This window comes from Perca fluviatilis, chromosome 4 (assembly GCF_010015445.1).
Source record: "Perca fluviatilis chromosome 4, GENO_Pfluv_1.0, whole genome shotgun sequence".
In the NCBI taxonomy this organism is placed as follows: Eukaryota; Metazoa; Chordata; class Actinopteri; order Perciformes; family Percidae; genus Perca; species Perca fluviatilis.
Window position 1 is genome coordinate 24,759,710 of NC_053115.1, and position 19,623 is coordinate 24,779,332.

General features: G+C 40.6%; 1 protein-coding gene across 5 annotated transcripts in view; it reads left to right on the plus strand.

Annotated features, from left to right (window-relative positions):
* The window catches only part of asic1b (acid-sensing (proton-gated) ion channel 1b), a 198,822-nt gene that overhangs the window by 136,218 nt on the left and 42,981 nt on the right, over nt 1-19,623 (plus strand). The window contains exon 1 of one of the 5 annotated variants that reach the window (XM_039798196.1): nt 391-1,418. The exons of the other annotated variants lie outside the window; for them this stretch is intronic. Within the exon in view, the coding sequence (XP_039654130.1) occupies nt 744-1,418 (675 nt within the window). The 5' untranslated portion in view covers nt 391-743. Of the gene's footprint in view, nt 1-390; nt 1,419-19,623 lie in introns of those variants that run through there. 5 annotated transcript variants of the gene reach the window in all.

Below are 19,623 nucleotides of genomic sequence, written 5' to 3' on the forward strand. Positions count from 1 at the left end.
TGAGATCATTTTCTTTTAGGGGGAGGAGTGAGGTCATGCGGAACAATAAAATCAGCAGAAATAACAGCCTATTTAGTGCTTTGCTACTGTACATTGGCTGCCGTTGTCTTACATTTTCTCTCTCCCACTGCGTCAAGCCTCAGTGTTTTTCCTGTAAACGGTGAAACTCTGCCTCGGCACAGTGACCTGTAGCTGGGCCCTGTGGGAGTATTCTGTGTCCTATACTGCTCATGGCCTCACCTTCTATCCCCTCCTCCTCCTCTTACTCCTTTCCTTCTTCTTATCTTCTTCTTCTTTGTCTCTCTTGCGAAATTGCTCTAAGGGATGGATCTGCCCCCCAGACACAAGGACAAACCCAGGCGGGGCATCTCAGTTCAACTCAGAGCAGATGTGAATGGCGGCAAGCGGAGTGTGTGGTTCTTTTCAGCTTGCGCTCATCGCCTCAGATGATGTTTTGACTTTGTTTGGGACCATATGTGTTTGATTGGGTCAGTATTTTGACCCCACTTTAAGGGCCAACCGAGTTTGTGACAGAGTACTGTAAATACTCTAGATGTTGTTTCTTGTTGCCTGATTGCTGAATTCCAGGATTATTTTTCGACTGATGGTTTTGCGTCACTAGCCAGAGTTGCCAGATTTCATTGCTTCTGGATTTTGGACTCTTTGATTGTTTCAGGATTGGACTGCTGGCTTTAGGTGGCTATCTTATTTCTAAGCATTATTAGGTTATTCATCCTGCCACAATGCCGGTACGGATCATGTGCACCATCTCCTTTTCTGCCGACGATGACGAACCCGGCAGAGGATATGGTAAAGATGGTTTTGACGACCACTACAAGCGGGTGAAGAAGAGTTATGGTGAAAGGGACTCGCAGGACTACCTGGATGGGTGTGGTCAGGAGGATGATTACAATGAGGAGGAGGACAACGCCAGCCAGGTGGACGACCTGGCCGCTTTCTTCGGCGTTTGCTCGCTCCATGGCGCCAACCATGTGTTTGTGGAGAACAAGAAGTTCGGTATTCGCCAGGGTCTTTGGGCGGTGGTCTTCACCATGGCCCTGTCCGCTTTCTTGTTACAGGTAGTTGACAGGGTCATATACTATTTCCAATACGATTACATCACCATGCTGGATGAAAACTCTGCCAAAAACATGACCTTTCCGGCTGTCACCATGTGTAACTACAACTTTATTCGGAAGTCTCAGATGAGCTACAGCGACCTGATTTTCATGGGCCCTCTGCTGGGCTTCGAAGAAGGCATGGCACCAGGGTTTCCACTCGCCCCAGAACCGGACCGCCCGCCCGGCTCACGCTTCAGCCTGGATGAGTTCTACAACCGCACTCGACACCGCATTGAGGACATGCTGCTGGAGTGTAACTTCAGAGGCTTAGAGTGTGGCCCAGAGAACTTCAGAGAGGTAAGTTACGAGAGAAATATAGTTCGGAAGAGTTTCAAATGTCCGATCTTTCTGGGAACCAGCAGACCTAAAATTGGAAATCATCAGTGCAAGTTGACACTTCATAAATTCAAAAGGTATTTTATATGCGTCTGGTAGATTTGATAGTTTTGATTGATTGGTAATATTGCATATGGAGATCTAAAATTGGAATGTGGCCCGAAAGAATATAGAGATGAGGCTGCTGGATTTCATCAAGAAGAATCTTCTGTTTGGGTTCATTGTGATGAATTGAAGACATCCAATTAAACTTAATACTAAAAACAAAACTGTAATGCCAGGATAGTAGTCCTCACTGATGGGGAAAAAGTCACTGATATGGAAGAAAGAGTTTATTTATTGCTGTGAGGTAATTGAGTTACTCACAATCGCAAGTCACTGCTGTAAATTAAAAAAAAAATCTAAGTCAGCTGTCTGCTTTAATGAAACTCTATTGTAAATGGAAAAAAAGAGCATACATAATAAAAGCAGGCCCCATTACTTAAAGTGGCATACTTGGCATACAGCTGTTGTTGAATTAAACAGGCACTAAAGGGATCTTTGTGGGCAGCCTCTTGCTAGACACACTTTCCCTGAATTTGTGGTATTTTTGGTTTTGTAGCTGTTGCCCCGTGTTTTCTTGATTGTGTGGATCAGACAGCACACGAGTGGAATACTGAATTACCAACAAGTGTTGACCATATCTAGCTATTGGTCTATTGATTTGCTTGACCTTTGCACAGTTATGGATAAGTACGTGCAGACTGCTAATGGATGTACTAAAGTTACAGCAGCTGCAATTACATCAGTGTGTAAAAGCATGTACATGACACACTATTTCCATTTAGACTAACTACATAGCATGATGTCTTTGTTAATCTACAATTTATTTGTATCATTAATTATTGCTGTGTTTGTTGTAGCAAAATTGGAGTTTGCTGGTTTCTCTTCTTTGATAATAAATTTAATATTTTTGGGTTTCGGATTGTTGGTCTGACAACGCAAGGAACCGGAATATTTCAACTTGGGTTCTGGAAAATTGGGATGCCCATTTGTCACTATTTTCTGACAGTTTATCCTAAATGGTTAATCAATTAACATACATATTGATAATACAAATAATCATTAGTTGCAGCCTAAATATATTTTAAGAGATATAGATTAATAGATCAAATCAGTGTCATGAGTCCCCTACAGAAATATAAATGTACTGGAATAAAATGTTGTTGTGAACATATTTACAGTCTTACAACTGTCAGAGGGAAGGTTATATGGAGTGACATGACATTAAACATGAAGTGCCTGTCTTAACGGGACTGTTCATGAGAGATATTGCAGCATCAACACTGAAAGAAGCTCTGACATTATAGCTTCTGAAGGAGAGAGCTGTACAGGGCTGCATCCTGTCAACCAAAACGCAGGACTCCGAAAGTTATGAGGCGAATTGAAATGAAGGTCTTGGGTAAGGAAAGTGTGGAGGTGAGATTGGGTAAATTAAGAAGAACTGTGAACTTGTTTTGTCACACCTTAAGTCAAAAGGCAAGTAATTAAAAGCAGAGTATCTTTATTTACTCAGTACTGTGTGTGCAAGCAGGATGAAATCAATGATCCTGCAGTGAAATAGAATTCAATACAGAAAAGAACATTTTGAATATTAAAAAGAATGTCTCCATTATAGCAACACAGCGTTATATTTGGGCTTGAAGGAATTCTCTTTAACGCAATTTCTGACAATATACCATCACTGTGAGGCACTATACTGTGCATGTTGACACACTATACAAAAAGGCAGCAAGATTTTATTTTACCCCAAAAAAGAGAGAGCAAAATGTAGCTTTGACAGCAGACTATAGATCTCACTCTACATATTTTTATTCAGGTTTCTGTGTCTTACCCAAGCAAAAATTGAAAAATGCTCAGATCAGGCATCAGTATCACAGATGAAAAAAGTGGGGTATATAGCCAATGTCCTTCAGGTGAAATAGGGCCAGCTGTCATCCTCTTTTGATATGCGTTTTAAAAGACAAAGTACTGTGACTGCAGTGCAGTCTGCCATTTTATTAGCTTTAGAGGGAGGCAGTGACCAGGCTTTATTCAATGACAGACGTTGCTACCATGGTGCTGTTCAAAACTCATTCTTGCTTTCATTATGTCTTAGTTTGAATTACATGGAGTGCTCTTTTGTCACATTATCATCTTGCACACACTGGTGAAGCCGTGGCAGATTCTTGCTTTTTTTGCACAACTGTGTCCTTATAAACCCAATTATCTTCAGCTAGTCCATCATGAATAATAACAGAATAGGTTAAAGGGTTTGAATATGTTGTCAAACATTTTATTTTCACTTTCTTACACATCACATAGCAGCTTATTAAAGGTGCAGTAGGTAAGACATATAAAACTAACTTTCTGATCTTCGCAACCTACGGCACCTTTAACCAGATGTATGTTTAATATTGGTTAATACTTGACTTTGTCTTTGTAAAAAGAAATGGTTAGGGGAATTAAACACTGTGCCTGATCTTTACAGTATGTGAGTCTTTTTAATTGTGCGTGCATGCCTGCAGGTTTCAGGTGTAGCTGTTACTGCAGCAAGACTAAAGACCTGACTAACACAAGTGACAAGTAATTATTTCTTTGTCAGGTCTAATGGGACTAATTGTAGCACTTGTCAATTTAACTTGAACCCGTCTGCGTTACAGCCTCCCACTAATATCATCATTGATTGTTCTTTCAGCTCTGGTCGTCCATGCACCAATTATAAACTGATGCTTTCTCACTATTGCCCAGTTGCCAAAGCAAATTTAAAATGTGTTCTGTGTTGTTTTGAAAATGTTCAGTGGGTTTTTGTGGGCTGCCTGGATCAGAAAACTCAACAAGCCTTTTCAGATTTGGCTCCCTTCATGTCACATGCCAACCCGTTTTCACTCCCAACTTGAGAAATACGGCAGCTTGGTCAGTGGCCCTCAGCGTCGATGCCGACGCACAAGGAACTCTTTCAACATCTGTATGGTATAATAATAATAATAATAATAATAATAATAATAATAATAATAATAATAATAATAATTAGCCACTGCTCACCACAGTGCTGTAAGATGATGTAGTGTGGGCACCTGGGTAGCTCACCTGATAGAGCGTGAGACCATATACAGAGGCTCACTCCTCGACACAGTGGTTGTGGGTTCAATTCCAACTTCTGGCTCTTTGCTGCATGTAGTTTCCCCTCTCTCTCCCCTTTCATGTCTAAAGCTGTACTATCTAATAAAGGCCTTAAATGACACAAAAAAATCTTTAAAAAAGAAAGGTTGGGGTGGTGGATGTGTCAAACAAACACAGAATTTCAACCCCAGAGAACGATGTTCATGTCCCTTTTTTACAGTCATGTAGTTAAGTAACTGACCAACCCAAACCACGATCTTTTCCTAAACCTAACCAAGTAGTTTTGTTTGAAATCCAACAGGACTACCTTGCACGTTGCAAAATAATGCCAAATTCAGAACTACTTTTGCAAAGTTGCACCACATTTTTCTCACAAGTCAGCCTGGACTTTTCGGGAGGGTGCTTAACGAGATGAGATGTAATGTAAAAACAAAACAAAAAAAACATGTGTAATAAGGGTGTGGCCTATCCAACATATCAGTGTGTTACTTTTATACATTTATACATATTGTTTTACCATGGTATATATCATGTGTGGTGTTACATTTCAAAATCAAAGATGCCGGGCATCTTTGAACGCTTCTATTCACCACTGTTTTTTTCTATGTGTGGTACGCAGATGCAATGCAAATTATTTTGTAGTAGTAGATTTATCTCAGTGTTCAGGAGAGCGTTAACTAGCTTAACATATTGATACCCCCAACATGCCCATTTTTTATTAAAAGCAATAAGCCTATTCCCTAGAGTTGTCAAAGGGAATTCTGCAAAATCACAAGTTGAAGTAGACACAGAGGCGGTAAACTGGGGAAAAACGAGCAAAAAAACAACTGACAGTAAAAGAGAACATAAATGAGACAAAAAGAGAGACTAGTATTAACAGGTTAGCTATACTTGTGGCATACAGGAAAGGCTTGATTGCATCAATAGAGCGGACTAACTCACTTAACGTCATGCATCACGTATTTCTATCATACTTTTCTTCTGAACAGCAAATCAATAAAGTGTATTTACATATTTTACGTAATGTGGCAATTGGCAGCACCACAGGTCCCAAAGCGGTGAACACTGGACTCCTGATAGTGCCTGTTTGTCATATCTGCTAAGGAGCCACTAATGGCCCACAGACTCCATTGTTAGGAGTATTGAAAAGGGACGGGAAGGGGAGTTGAGCTGATTGATTGCTTTCTGTCTCTCTTAGTCTCTGGGGCTTTCAGTCCATTTTCTCTCTCTCTCTCTCTCTCTCTCTCTCTCTCTCTCTCTCTCTCTCTCTCTCTCTCGTGCTCTCTGTCTGCTGTTTGTGAATGTGAAAGTATGTTTCAGTGTGTCTGTCTGTGTATGTGTGCACGCAGCGATGAGCTCTGGCTTCAGGCTGGGTCAATAGTGAAGTGAACACCCTGCAGATAGACGGTTCATGTTGCAGAGATTCTGTCCCAGAGCAGAATGTGAACCCCCCTCTGAGCAGTGATCCAAATCCCTGCTTCCTGCTCCATCGCCAGCCCATTAGCTGCAGCTTGCCTTTCTCCTAAGCTCAGCATTGTCAACAGAATCAGCCAGTGGCTCTGGTTACGCCCTTCCCTTATCTCCTCAAGAGCATCAGTCTGTGTACGCAGGCTATAACAGACGAGAAGAATATTTTCAGAGAAAGGGAAATGAAATGCCAGAGCTGGCCTTGCCATTTGGCTCTGAATGGTAAATACTTGTTATGGTTCAGCACTTCTTTTAAGCAGCCATTGGGAAGAGATTGTATCAGGAAGAATGTAATGTAATTATCTTCAAGCATATGCCATGATAGATTAGAGTTTAGCTAATTATCTTGAAAAAAAGAGTGCAGTTGATCATAATGTGTGTTCCACCAACAAAGAACAAAGACTAACTGAATATAGCAGTGCCAACATCGAGTTTGTGCTGAACTCAATCTGTTCCAGTCAGTTGTGGAGCAACAGTTACTCTACACCTTATGCAATTAGGCTAATTAAACTGTCACTTCTAAAATGGAAATTGATTTTTGTGCCGCTGTTTGTAATAAGTAGTCATTTTGTGATTTATTTTATTTTCCACTGTGCAAGTTGAATGCTTTCTTTGGAGCTTGATCTATGTTTGATTCTTGCTGTTTCATTAGTTGGTTTGAGTTTCAGCTCCATCAGGCGATACTAGCACAACAACACAGACGCATTGTTGAATTACATGCATCTGTGTTGAACAGCAAACACTAAGGCCTAATTTAGTTTAGTTGTTTCCCTTCCCCTGCTACGCCTGACCTTGTCTGAGCAAACTGAACCGAAATAATGGATTTAAAAATTTCAGGTTATGGAAATTAGTTTTGTTTAAGCACAAGTAGCTACACGATAGGTTCGGTCAAAGAAAGTGGTCATTGCTGTCTCTGAGTTCCAGAAAAGTGTGCACTGCTAAAATGCTTCCTCTCCTCTGAGAGGTGACAGCACAAGGCCATTAAATATTTATGGTAACACTAAAATTCAGATAACTGTGACTTTCTCTCATCTTCTCTGCCATTATTAGCTGTTTTCAGATCAAAGAGTTCAGAGGTGCCCTATTTTATGCGTAGCTATACTAACATAATTCTGAGTGCAGAACTTTCATTTTGAATTCCCTTCAGTTAGATAACATGCCATGCATAACATAAATGTGTAATCTCCATTTAAAGCACTCTGATGATCTAATTAATGAAATTGGTACCTGTGATTTTTTTCTGCTTTGTTTCAAAAGCTTCCGAGCATTTAATTTCACTTGCCAGCTTGTATAATTGCACTTATGCTGGCATGCACTCATATCAAACAGTGATCACAAGGGGGCAGTGTTTTACAAATATTTTTGAACCTAAACTGGCTTTCATGGAATTCTTGGCACTGGGATGCTGCATGCTGTTATTTTTGCTTTTTGTTTACAAGAACTCACTCAGAAATATACTTAATCCCATATCTAACAAAACCTTTGATTCCCACTACAGTACAACATCAGACCCTCTGAGCTGCTACCCAGTTAAAGCCTAGAAGCAGAGCTGCTGCCAGTGGAAACACAGCGGTAGCATTTTTTTAAGAGCTGTTTTCCTGGGAGATTAAACTGCATTTGTGTGTTGTGGGGATTAAAAAAAATGAATATTAGAAATCAAACATGAGCTGATTTTGTTTGTTCACTGTGTATGGCCTTGGCAGAAACCCATCCCGTGCTCATTATCTGTCGCTCTTTTCTGTCCGTCTCGCTCTCTGTCTCTCTCTCTCTCTCTCCACTTTTTCTGTACATGAAGGACTATAGTCCAGTAGGAGAGACACTGTGATACTCTGTCAATGTGCCCTGTCTCTCTCTTTCCATCCAAGTGATGGACCAGTGTTTTCAAATGCAGCCATTTTAATTAAATCTCTCATCATTCTTCTTTAGAGGTTGGTGACAGGAGGTCCAGCACCACTCACTCACCGTTAAGAAGCCTGGGTCATTTAAATTATACAGATACATCCCTCCCTCTCTTCAATATCAGCCAACACGTCACAACACACACATGCTAATTAATCATTAAAGTGGCATAAATTAAAGGATAGAACTTTTACTTTACTCTTTGACTGAGATAAACGATGCCTAATGATGTGAAAATGAGGGATACTAGAGTCTTGTTGGAGCAATTACATATGAATAAGACATATGGCAAGTGTCCTATACAGGGCCAATAGCCACTTACTAGCAGCTAATTAGGCTGATGAGAGGGCCTTAATGGCTTCCTACAGGATGGTTCCTCCTGAACTTAATGTCAGAGCTGAAATAAAATGTTTGGCTTCAAATGGCACAATGAGTGTCAGAAGGAAGCGGACACCAAAGCCTAACTTCACTTTTAATTATATTAAACAAAGAGTGTTTGATGGTCATTTATTTTTACTTTAGAACGTAATCATTGTGAAACAATCGTAAAATAAGCTTTATTTCTCTCTCTTTACTGTACAATGACAAATTCAAGTACAAAACAGTGTGAAGAGGGTCTGTGTAATGCTTATCAGTTCATTTTTTTAAGCACAAACAGAAAAATGGGTTCAAATATCAAATTTTTCATTTTTTTCCGCCTTGACAAATTAAAAAATGTTATTTTTAACCTGTCTTTCCAATTTTCTGTTTTTATTCAGGATCAGAAATGTAGAAAATTACAAAATTGTGTCTGGACTCCAATTATTCAATACTGCAATGATATTCTCTCCCTCTTTCTGCTTAGTTCCGCCCACTCGAGCACAGCAGCCAGACCTAAAGACAGAATGAGAATGGATGACGTGTTGGAAGTCGAATATACAGAAACATTCAGCGTTGTCAATATCCAGCACGCTTGTCAATATCCAGCACATACTTGAATCAAGATCGCCTAGTGTCTATATTTAAAGTGTCATCCTCCGCCCATACACAGGACCACTCGGAGGCGGAGTGGCAATCCGGAGAGTCAGGACTTTTCCCGGTGGGCCGGTAGAGTTTCGAGGCCCGGTCTGATACAAGTTATAGCCTACATTACAAGTTCTTAGCAACACCATCCGCTGCCCTCGCTGGTCAAACTGTTCAGCCTCTGCTCAACCCGTGCGGCGGGCCGCAGCAGCGTCTTATTTCAATAATGTCTAATGGAGGAAAGCCAAAAAAGAAAAGGGAAAGGTGGCGCTGTGATGGTCAGGCTCAAAAGAAAAAAAGGGATCGTGTTGCTGTTGCTGTGTGTTGTTCATTCATTCACCATCCGAACATTCATCTCCCCTCTTCTCAACAAGATTCGGAATTATATTCTCGTAATTATCCAGAGTCGACATGACTGCCCCGAGTCTTCTTAAATGACCGCCTAAACACATCCAGACACACCCACGAGAATAGCTAACCAATCGTTGGTAAGTAGGTGGATCGAGGGAGAGAATGTCATTGCAGTATTGAATAATTGGAGCCCAGACGCAATTTTGTAATTTTCTAAATTTCTGATCCTCTGAATAAAAACAGAAAATTGGAAAAACAGGTTAAAGATCAAATTGTTTTATTTGTCAAGGCGAAAAAAAATGAAAAATTGGATATTTGAACCCATTTTTCTGTTTTTCCAAATGTCTGTTTGTGCTTAGAAAATTGAACTGATAAGCGTTACACGGACCGAAGAGAATCTAGTATAGTGTATAGTCTCGATATGCTAGAGAACATGGACATGCTCATACTCCTGAAAAGGAACATGACCATATCTTAGGCTGAACAGTGCATTATGCTTGAAAGCTACATTGTGTAAGAATTTCTCCCATCTAGCGTTGAAATTGTATATGACAACCAACTGAATATTACTTTCTACAGCGTAGGAGAGAAGCAACGGAGGTTTGTGTTTTTAATATATTTCTCTGAGCAGTATGAACAATGTCAATGAAACCGAAATGAGCTCTTAGTATCTCCATCGTTTACACGCAGCTGTTCTAGCTGTAGCTAGTCTGTGTTACAACTCCATGACGTGAGTTGTCTGCCAGGGACATCACGACACATATGATTACGTTTATGTTACAAGGTAGACAATCCTTTTTCATCATTGACGCGAGGAAAAGTATCCTAGACGTCGTTCTAGTGTTAGGAAACAACCACGCTATAGTTAGCCAAGCAACTATAAAACTTAGAATTTACACAAATAGGCAGAATTACCTTTTGAGAAGAAAGCAGGCAACTTCGGTGTCCCTTTTAAAATCCTTGCTCCCTATGACCTCTTCCCATCTTGGAAAAGCCACTCCAATATTAACTTTGGTCTTGTTGCTTTACCTGTCGCGTTGTCGTTTTAATTCTCTTTTTAACTTCCTTGGCAACTCCGTTATCTTCTCCCCCTCCCTGGCATTCATCACAGTCAGTGCCACTGAGTCAAAAGCGTGAAAGGCAGAGGTATGTCCCTCTTTGGCTAATGTATTTTAAAGATGGAGGCGCAACATGGCGACCGTCATTCCAACGAATCGCTCATATGTATTCTGAATAATTCTAAATGGCAGATTCTATGCGTACGAGAATACTTTGATTAGTTGGTGGAAGTAATTACACATGAATGAGCACATATTTGTGAAAGAACAAAGGGGGTTTTGCTAAGAATCAACTCAAAACATTACACAATGGAGCTTTGAAGAAAAATAATTGGTCAGTCTCTGTTTGCACTTTGATTATTGAGAGAGTACTACTTTGATTATGGTTTGCACTTTAAAAAAAAGAAGACTAAAAAAACATAGTCATTCATTTTTGTTATTTTTTTTACTGTTTTAATTTTTTATTTGAGGAAACTAAAGTAGTTCAGTTAGAAGGTCACACACAGCTTCAGTTAAAGTTAGATGCTCACGCCGCAGTTATTATGTCTGAAGAGAGTAGTTATATACTGGAGAGAAGCCGGTCATTTGAGTTTGTGGTAAAACCTTTCACAGTGCTCGTTCTTCATTTACGGACTTTCGATGGAATAAAAGACTATTTTGACAGTTGAAGTATTCTATAAAATAGTGTTAAAATCTCATGAACCCAATATCGTGGACCTGAGTGTCTCGTCACACCCCTACTATTAAAGTTGAATTAACTATCAATTTACCATTTATTAACAACGGTTATTATAAAGTGTTACCAAGGGATCTCTTCACAGAAAGTATGGACAGGAAAAACAAGTACAGTAACTCTTTCAGTGTACATATGTCATAGAAGTAGTGTATTAAAATAGACTTGGGAAAAAAAAATCTGAACCTGTATGCTTTAATGCAGTTTTAAAATTGAGGTGGAAGAGTTGTTCCACCACAATCAAATATCACAGGGTTGATCCTTTTAAACCAGCGGGGCAAACATTGTCCACTTCAAAACATTGTTATTTGAGACTCTGAACACATATCTGCTCAGTCACTTGAGACTCTAGATACGAGCAGTGGCAAACTGCCTTAAATGTAAATGAGCTCAACATTGCAAACAGGCCTGCCCTGAACTAATGTTAGTGGAAAGTTTCTTGATTGAGGGGTTGTTGTTTCACCCCAGAATCTCAGAGTCAATCTCAACTCAACGGGTCTGGTGCTTTTGCCTTTGGGCAATTCTAGAGGAGGAGCTGATTGTTTTATTCAGCGCCACAACCTAATAAGCACAGCTGATGCAAATCTTAACACCAATAACATCTGCCTAAGTAGCATACGCTAAAAGAATTACAGACATCACCGGGGAGGTGTGCCTCCACCTCTCTGTTCCCAGGTTTACTTCAGGACATCATTGTTGAGGCAGCACCAGACCTGGAGTTATTAGGGAGAAAAAAGGCAAATAAATCATGGCAGCAATTAGCGAGTGTGTCACACATGTGCTACTCACATACACACCCACATGCAAGCACACACATACACAACATACATACGCACTATAAGACATTAGCCACCATATTGCTTTCGTTAAATGTATCTCCACAAGGACCATTATACTGCAGACCAAAATGAAATCAAAATGAAAGATCCATTTATGTGCAACCCACCGTGCAACTGGCTTTGGACTGTCTGTTTCATCCTTTCTGCCAGTCTGATCCTCTTCTGTGTGTGTGTGTGTGTGTGTGTGTGTGTGTGTGTGTGTGTGTGTGTGTGTGTGTGTGCGCGTATGCTGCGGCGCTGCGTGCGCGGGCGTAATGTGTGTGCGCGTGTGTGCGTGCGTGTGTGTGTCGGTTTTCCTAGCGAGTTGTCAGCCAGGTGGACTACCATCGACCACCTTCATTAGTCCTGTTTTCAAGGCATGTCTGAAATCCCCCTGACATAAGATGTTACACACACAGGCACTTGCACACACTCGCCTCTTGCCAGCAGTTTAACAAGCTGCCAGTGTATTTTGTGAAAAATAAGTTTCTGGACAAGGAGAACAAACTGAATTTAGACATATGTAAATTACAGGCAAGAAATCAAAGAAATGTTTTCGGTCTGTCAGAATATGCTGGTAATAGCAGCTGAAAGGCCTGTGATTGTAAGCTGCTCTTCAACTGGGTAGGGACTGATATTAATAGGATGTGACTTGAAATCTCATGTGGATCTCACTGGTTGAGAAGTTGTTGATCTTATTCATGCTGAATGAAAAATCAAAAGCCAAGTCAATATGTTTTGAAAGGGTACGACTTTTATGATACATCTTGTCTCGCAGGGAGGGGGGAGGTGTTGCTCGAGGCGTTTAGTTCTTTTAACAACAAACGTGAATGAAAGCAAATATACGTCTAAAGAAAGAGAGGGAAACTTTGTTCATGCAGTTGACATTTGGGTTTGATGTTGGTTTGAAAGTATGCACACTTTGTTGTTTGTCCTTGTTTGCACACGTAAGCGTGTATGCAGCTTATGGGAGGGCATACATGTGTGTAAATGGCGATGCCAGAGGGCTGACCATGATGACCACCTGATACCTGAAAGGCTAAGAATGAAGACTAACCTGGCTTTCCCCAAATTAAAAAAAATATACCTATGAGCACCTCTTAAGCGCGGTAATTAACAAGTTGTATGCACTGCACGTGTTGTTTGCTAAGAAATAGCTCCAGCAAGGAACTTCCCCTAAAACCATCTTGACTCCAGCTCCATATTTAAAGCACAGGCATGAGATTGATATCGATCTACTCATCTCAGTAGAGAAAGCAAATAATTATATTTCCAAAAAAATGATTTTTATATGTTTTTATTTTTTATATATTTTATATTTATTTGAGTTATATAGCCTGAATGCGTAATTGCATGCATTCCAAAATAGCCTTTTCCACAACCACATTTATACATTTCTTAAATCACCACTGCTGTGTGTGCATATGACAACCACACAATCCCAAGCGCCAGCACCGGAAACTCACCTCCACAACTAATAAAACAAATGAATGGTTTAGTTTTACAAGAAGGATTCATTTGTAAATGTCAGACAGAAAGGGACCATTTATTTCACAAAGGGCCTTTCATTCATTTCTCCCCGAGCGGGAAATAGGAGGCATTGGGCCTGTGGGGGACTTAGAGAGTGTTTGCTATAGCTAGCGGCCGTACTCTGAAAGTCATTCATCAGAACCGTTTCCCCTTTCCCAAACTCTCTCCAGCCCAGCTGTCATGATGCTGCCGAGATGAATTAGCTGTGTCATCCAGTGTTTCCCTGTGCAGGCAGGGATACTTGTATTGCCCCGTGGGCTGTAAATATAAATCTGCCCCATCCAGCCACAATACATAAGACTCCTGAATCCATTTTCAGATTAATGCATTGATGTGTCATACTTGGTGGTGCTGCCACTTCACAGCATGAAAACATGAGGCTTTTGAGACCCTCCTGTCCAAAGCCCAGTGATGTTAGGTTTAATAAGCTTGGTATCCAATGGATTCCACGTTCCAGCTATTCAAAGTATTTAAACATCTGTTTTGAAGCTGGCCCATGCACCCTACAGTAATATTACTGTAGTTTATTTTTTAAGGGTTTTCAATGCAGCAATATGTTTCCCAAGGCGGCACTTTACACGCTAGTTTTAAGCCAGCTCAAAGGCTTCACACTGTGCCTAAAACCACCCTATAGCTTCTCTAATGTACAATCACTGTAAAATGGGTCAACATAGGCCTTTAAAGACTCACACTAATTTCAATATTGAGCTCTGAGCAGTGTCCAATACATTTGCACTGATGTTCTATGTTGTTAAATCTAACCATTTTTTTTTTCCGACAACATACTAGTAATCAGTTTCTTTTACACTTATATCTCAGGCATCAGGTCTTACAAATGAATATTTTGTATTAAAAAGAAATTAAATATCTCATTTAAAAAACCTACAAACGTCTTATCTTAAATCAATGAAAATATAATAATACTCAAACAACTATAGCATCAATAACAACAAACCGAACATCATTTCATTGTGTAGCAATATTTTAAATTGGTACAGCAATGTAGCTGTTCCATAAAGTTGGGGGACCCACAAGAGACAGATTACAAACAAGAATGGTCAAAGTCGAAGCAGTGGAGACCAGAAAACACTGGTTACTACATCCCCAATGCAACAAAATAGTTTTTTACACGCTGCATAGTTTTCTTCATGATGAGTAAACTGGCCGTCATGTGTAAAACTGGTGGGGTGCCCCTTTATGTAGCAGTTTCACAGGTTTTGGATGTTTCACAATAGTTTTTAGCATAACTCTGCCAATCAGAACCGGAAACAGATTCTATATTTGCCAATAGACATCCTTGTTTTATTGTACTATTAAATTATTATAAGGCTGTGAAATGCTTATTACAGCAGTTAAGCATGTTCTACTTATTCACACACTTCGACTGTGTTCAGAGCCGTCTAATTATTATATTTTAAAAAACAAGGAGTTAAACAATGTGGCTCTTGCTGTAATACTTTGTATGCTCAGAGTGCAGTTACACAATATTCAGCTTCATTTCAGTGTCACTGCCTGAAGCTCACACTGTTCACAGTCTTGCAGTGAGCTCCTGATCTACTTCCACTGACTCTCATTTCTCACATTGTTTTTACAGTAGAGTGGCACTTACCTTACGCAGTATTTGATTCAAACCTGTAGCCCAGAAGATTGAGAGGCTAATGGAAAGGTGGCCTTTGTGACACTTGCCCCTTACAGCAGATCATGTACACAATTATCCTTAAAATTGTTTCTGTAAATCACCACCTGCTCCTCCTCTGTCAGCCTCCGCAGCCTCAACGCTGCTGCTCCCCAATGCCTCCACCCTGATTTAATTCCTTTGCTCTGTCCTCTCGCCACCTCCCTCCCTCTCTCTTTGCCTGCTCCCTTGTGGATGCTTTGGTGCCAAACATTTCCAGCGGGAGACAGAAAAGAAACAGCAGCAACCGAAAGAAGCAGAGAGAATACGGAGATCACACACAGAGGGGAGGAAAGAGGGAGGAACAAAGGTGTGTGTGAGCAGGGTTGGCTTAAAATATTAAGACACACAACAGAGAATTGGTAGAAGGTTGGGAAGTGCATTGTGTTAATGCCCTAGCAAACAGGCAGGGGGGTTGTACTGCCAGTATTGAGGGTAAACAGAGAGAATGGAGTTAATGACAGAGGTAGAGTTTGTACAGCCCAATTAGATTTAACAGGTAGTGTTAAGGAGAGAGGTCAAGAGGGGAGCTGTGCGGTGTTGCTCACCTTGTGTCATGTAGTTTGACTCTACACAAGTCCAGAATGACAGCTAGCTTGATTTACTCCTGAGTGCCTCGACAGCCCAAAGTTCTCGCAGACAAACCTCTGCCGTCAGTGCATGCAGTCAGACATACAGAGCAATGTGGACCCCAAGGTTTGTTTAGCCTTCAGCATTCACAAACACCAGAGAGGGTATTCATGTCACTCCCTTTTCAAATAGAGAATTCATTAAAAAAAAATCCACATTTTCATTGATTTGTGATCTGAATGGCTGTAATTCCAATCCGCAGACTCACGTAGAGCAGTTATTTTTATGATATTATAGCTTAGCATATATCCACAGGTAGATGCATTATTGAATAGACAGGACCACATAGAGTAAGCATATTGATGGACTATTACATCATGCTATAACCTCAGCTGCAAATTGTTTCACACACAATACACTAATAATACCAACACCACTACAATTCTACCCAAACATATACACAATACTACAGATTATCCACATACACGGATGCACACGTGCAACCCACTAATAACCAACATGCGGTACGGCCATATACTTTATCTACACTATGTATTTGTAATGTCTGCAGAAAATAAATTCCCAAAGTAACCCTCTTGTATATGTGGGTGTGCATGTGTGCACATGCACAGCAGAAAGCCCATATCTGCAGTGTGCATATAGAACATATTAGTTAAAGCTATAGTGCGTAGTTTCTGCTGCCCCCATGAGGAATTCTAAGTATACTGAGAAATACGGAGAGAGTTGTGTGGAGCTGATAGTCTTAATTAGCTTTGTAGCAACTCATCTGGCAATGGCTTGAATATAACGGACGTTCATTAATATCAAAAAGTTACGCACTGAAGCTTTAAGTCAATTTTATTATAGCCCAAATAAATAGGAAAGAAAAACAAAAAACAGTAATAATAAAAGAGACTCAAAACTATCCGGCTAGTGTTTTGTGATGTGCATCAACTTTACATTTGCAGCACAAGTTTGAATAATTACGGTTTAAAAAAATGCCCTGAGCATGGCACACACTGCATGCCAAAAGGTGTAATCCTGGCTGGCAGGTTAAAAAGACTGATAAGATGTGACGACAAGTGGCAGCTATTACATTTCTGTGCTTGTCTGTGCCTTTTCATTCATCTTCAGTTGGTTTATAATCATTCACTGCTTCACTGGCTTCACTGATTGAAATTGAAGTCTTTTTCTCATTTAGAGAAACTGTCAAAGCAAAAATCCACCCAAAAAAACAGCCATCTACTGATTACTCTTATTCACATTAGCTCTGAGCGATCAAGCAACTAATACTCTGCTGTGTTTAATAGCCTGCGATGGAAATTCACGACATCAGTTTGCAACAGATAATAACATTTGTGGACTGAGAATGTTTTCGTAATTACATCCCTTTTTGTTTCATTGTAGTGCTGCTGACAGGTCTGAACTCAAAAATGTGTCCATAAATTCACCCTGCACAAAGTCCCCATCAGCTCGAGGATTTGTCTTAATAACATCATTGAAATGACTTTGCAGGAGACAGAGTCACACTCTGAAATGAAGATTGGGCTGTCTATGATTATAGTAATACCATATGTGTATTTCTCCATTAAGGCAACGGCCTTGGGACGCCTACAATCTTTATTCTTTGACGAAATACGTAAGCAGGCGTTTTATGGACTCAAAACATCTGCTATGGCAGTATACACAGCATTGAAAAATCAATAGTCATTCAGCCAAAGTCTGCATTTTTCTGCCCAGCACTAATCAAGAAAATATCTTTTTATGGGATTTCCTTTTTATTTCTCTTTATTCACTCTTGATTGAATCAGTGAAAGAGGATTTTGAAAGAGGTCCTTACGTTATTCGTTCACATCTCAGATGCTTAGGTATTAATAGATTTAAGATATGTGCCCAAGTCCCCTAACAAATATTCCTGTTTGCTTTCATAATGGGTTCATTAGTGAAACTCTTTAACGGCAGTTTCAGAGCAGTGTGCATTTGCTATTCTGTTGTTGTTACAGTTGCTGTGGGATTGTGTTTCTCTGTCAAGCCAGTACATCATTATCCCTTCACCCAGACGGATTAGTTTGTTGCTACGAGCCTCTCCTCCGATATGTCTCTCTCTTGATGAGCTGGCTGGGGGAAACAGGGCAGAACAAATGCTGTTAAATGCCAAAAGTGTCAGGATCCATCTCCAGTGAATTCTGATGCACCACCCACCAAATAAAATTACAAATTATAAATTGTCAGCCAAAATGTTAAGGCTTAAACTTCAGTAAGTCTCCAGTTTTAAAAATATTTACTTTATCTTTATTTGTCTGTAATGTTCTCTCTTCATGTTGTCTCTTCACTCGGTAAAACATGAGCAATCGCCCGTGTAGAAGACTCGGTTGTCCTCAGGAGGGATGTTATGACGTGTGTTACAGTATAGTCTATATCAACAACGTTTTATTTCCAGGATTGTTGAGGTGCCGCCAGATGTCCGTCACCTTCCGCTTTCTTTGTGTTGGCATTCTAAACTCTGGTGGATTTCTGAGGACTATGGTTAACTGCTCCTCAGATCTCTGCAGGGTAAATCCAGACAGCTAGCTAGACTATCTGTCCAATCTGAGTTTTCTGTTGCACGACTAAAACAACTTTTGAACGTACACATGTTCCACCAAAACAAGTTCCTTCCCATTTTATGGGCTATTTTGCAGAGGCACCATTGCTCTGTCCGACGCTTAGCGCCGCCCAAGACGATTGTGATTGGTAAACCAGAGCACGTTTTTCTCCCATCCCGGAATGCTGTGTGGACTTGCCAGACCCTCCTTCGCAACGCTGTGGAGGAAGGTCTGGCAATGCGAGACTAGTTACAGAATAACGCCAGCGAGAGAATGAGAGTGAAAAGTAAGAGTAAGAAGGCTAAATCTAGAAACATGGAGAGAGAGAGATTAAACTGCTGGTGGTTGCCTCGTGTAATCTGTTCCTAGTAGTGCTTGACTCTCCTGTCATGTACCCTCTATGTGCACTATCATGTAGTCTGTGGGTGGGGGAGGTATAGACTGGACAAACCCAGTATCCCTAGGAATTACACCAAAGTAGGAAGTACAGACCTGCAATAACTGTATTGTTTGACCTAACTCTGTGTATATAGTTATAACCTGATGTGTTAGTTGTTACTAGGCCTCTAGAGTTGATATGTAGAACATTTGAGACTCAGTTTCTGTACCCCTTCATTCACTTCTGTGGGTCCCCTCCTACAAACAAGGTCTCCCGCCTCTACCCTTGGGCTGTTGTACCCCCATGAGAGAAGAGCTCAAGTTGCACTATTGGCGAATGACCAAGGATTTCGTAATTTACGTCTTTTATCAGAATGAACGTGGATCGCCTCCAAATATCTTGCTCTGGGCTCCTTCATCAAAACAACTCACCCAACGCTAGGTTCCCCGGTTACATCAAATCCTAACCATAGTTTATTTGACATAACCACAATATAAACATACAGTAGTTGCTGCACACAAACACCCATACACACAACTAATAAAGTATAACTTCATTACAATTTGATTGAAAAAAAAATCGTATTTGCGCCATTGCTTATAAGAAGCCTGACCGGACAAAAAACACGAGCATCCAGACGTTCAGACACGGCTTAAACAAACCTCCAGGCATGGCTGGATTAACCTGCCAGTGGGCACCAGGACAAAACTGAGCTGATGACTTCTCTCTCTGTTTAATGTGAACGTTATGCAGAAATATTGCCTGTTCCCAGGCAGGGGCGTAGCACAACATTCTGGGCCCTGTAGAAAGGCATTCTCTATGGGCCCCTCCCCGCATCCACAGCTATTCATACTAGTATCTTTTTGGGCCCTCCTCTCATAAGGGCCCTGGGTACTCAGTCCCATTTCCACCCCCAGTCCGACACCCCTGGTCCCAGGTATGCTGAAGATCAGGTAAT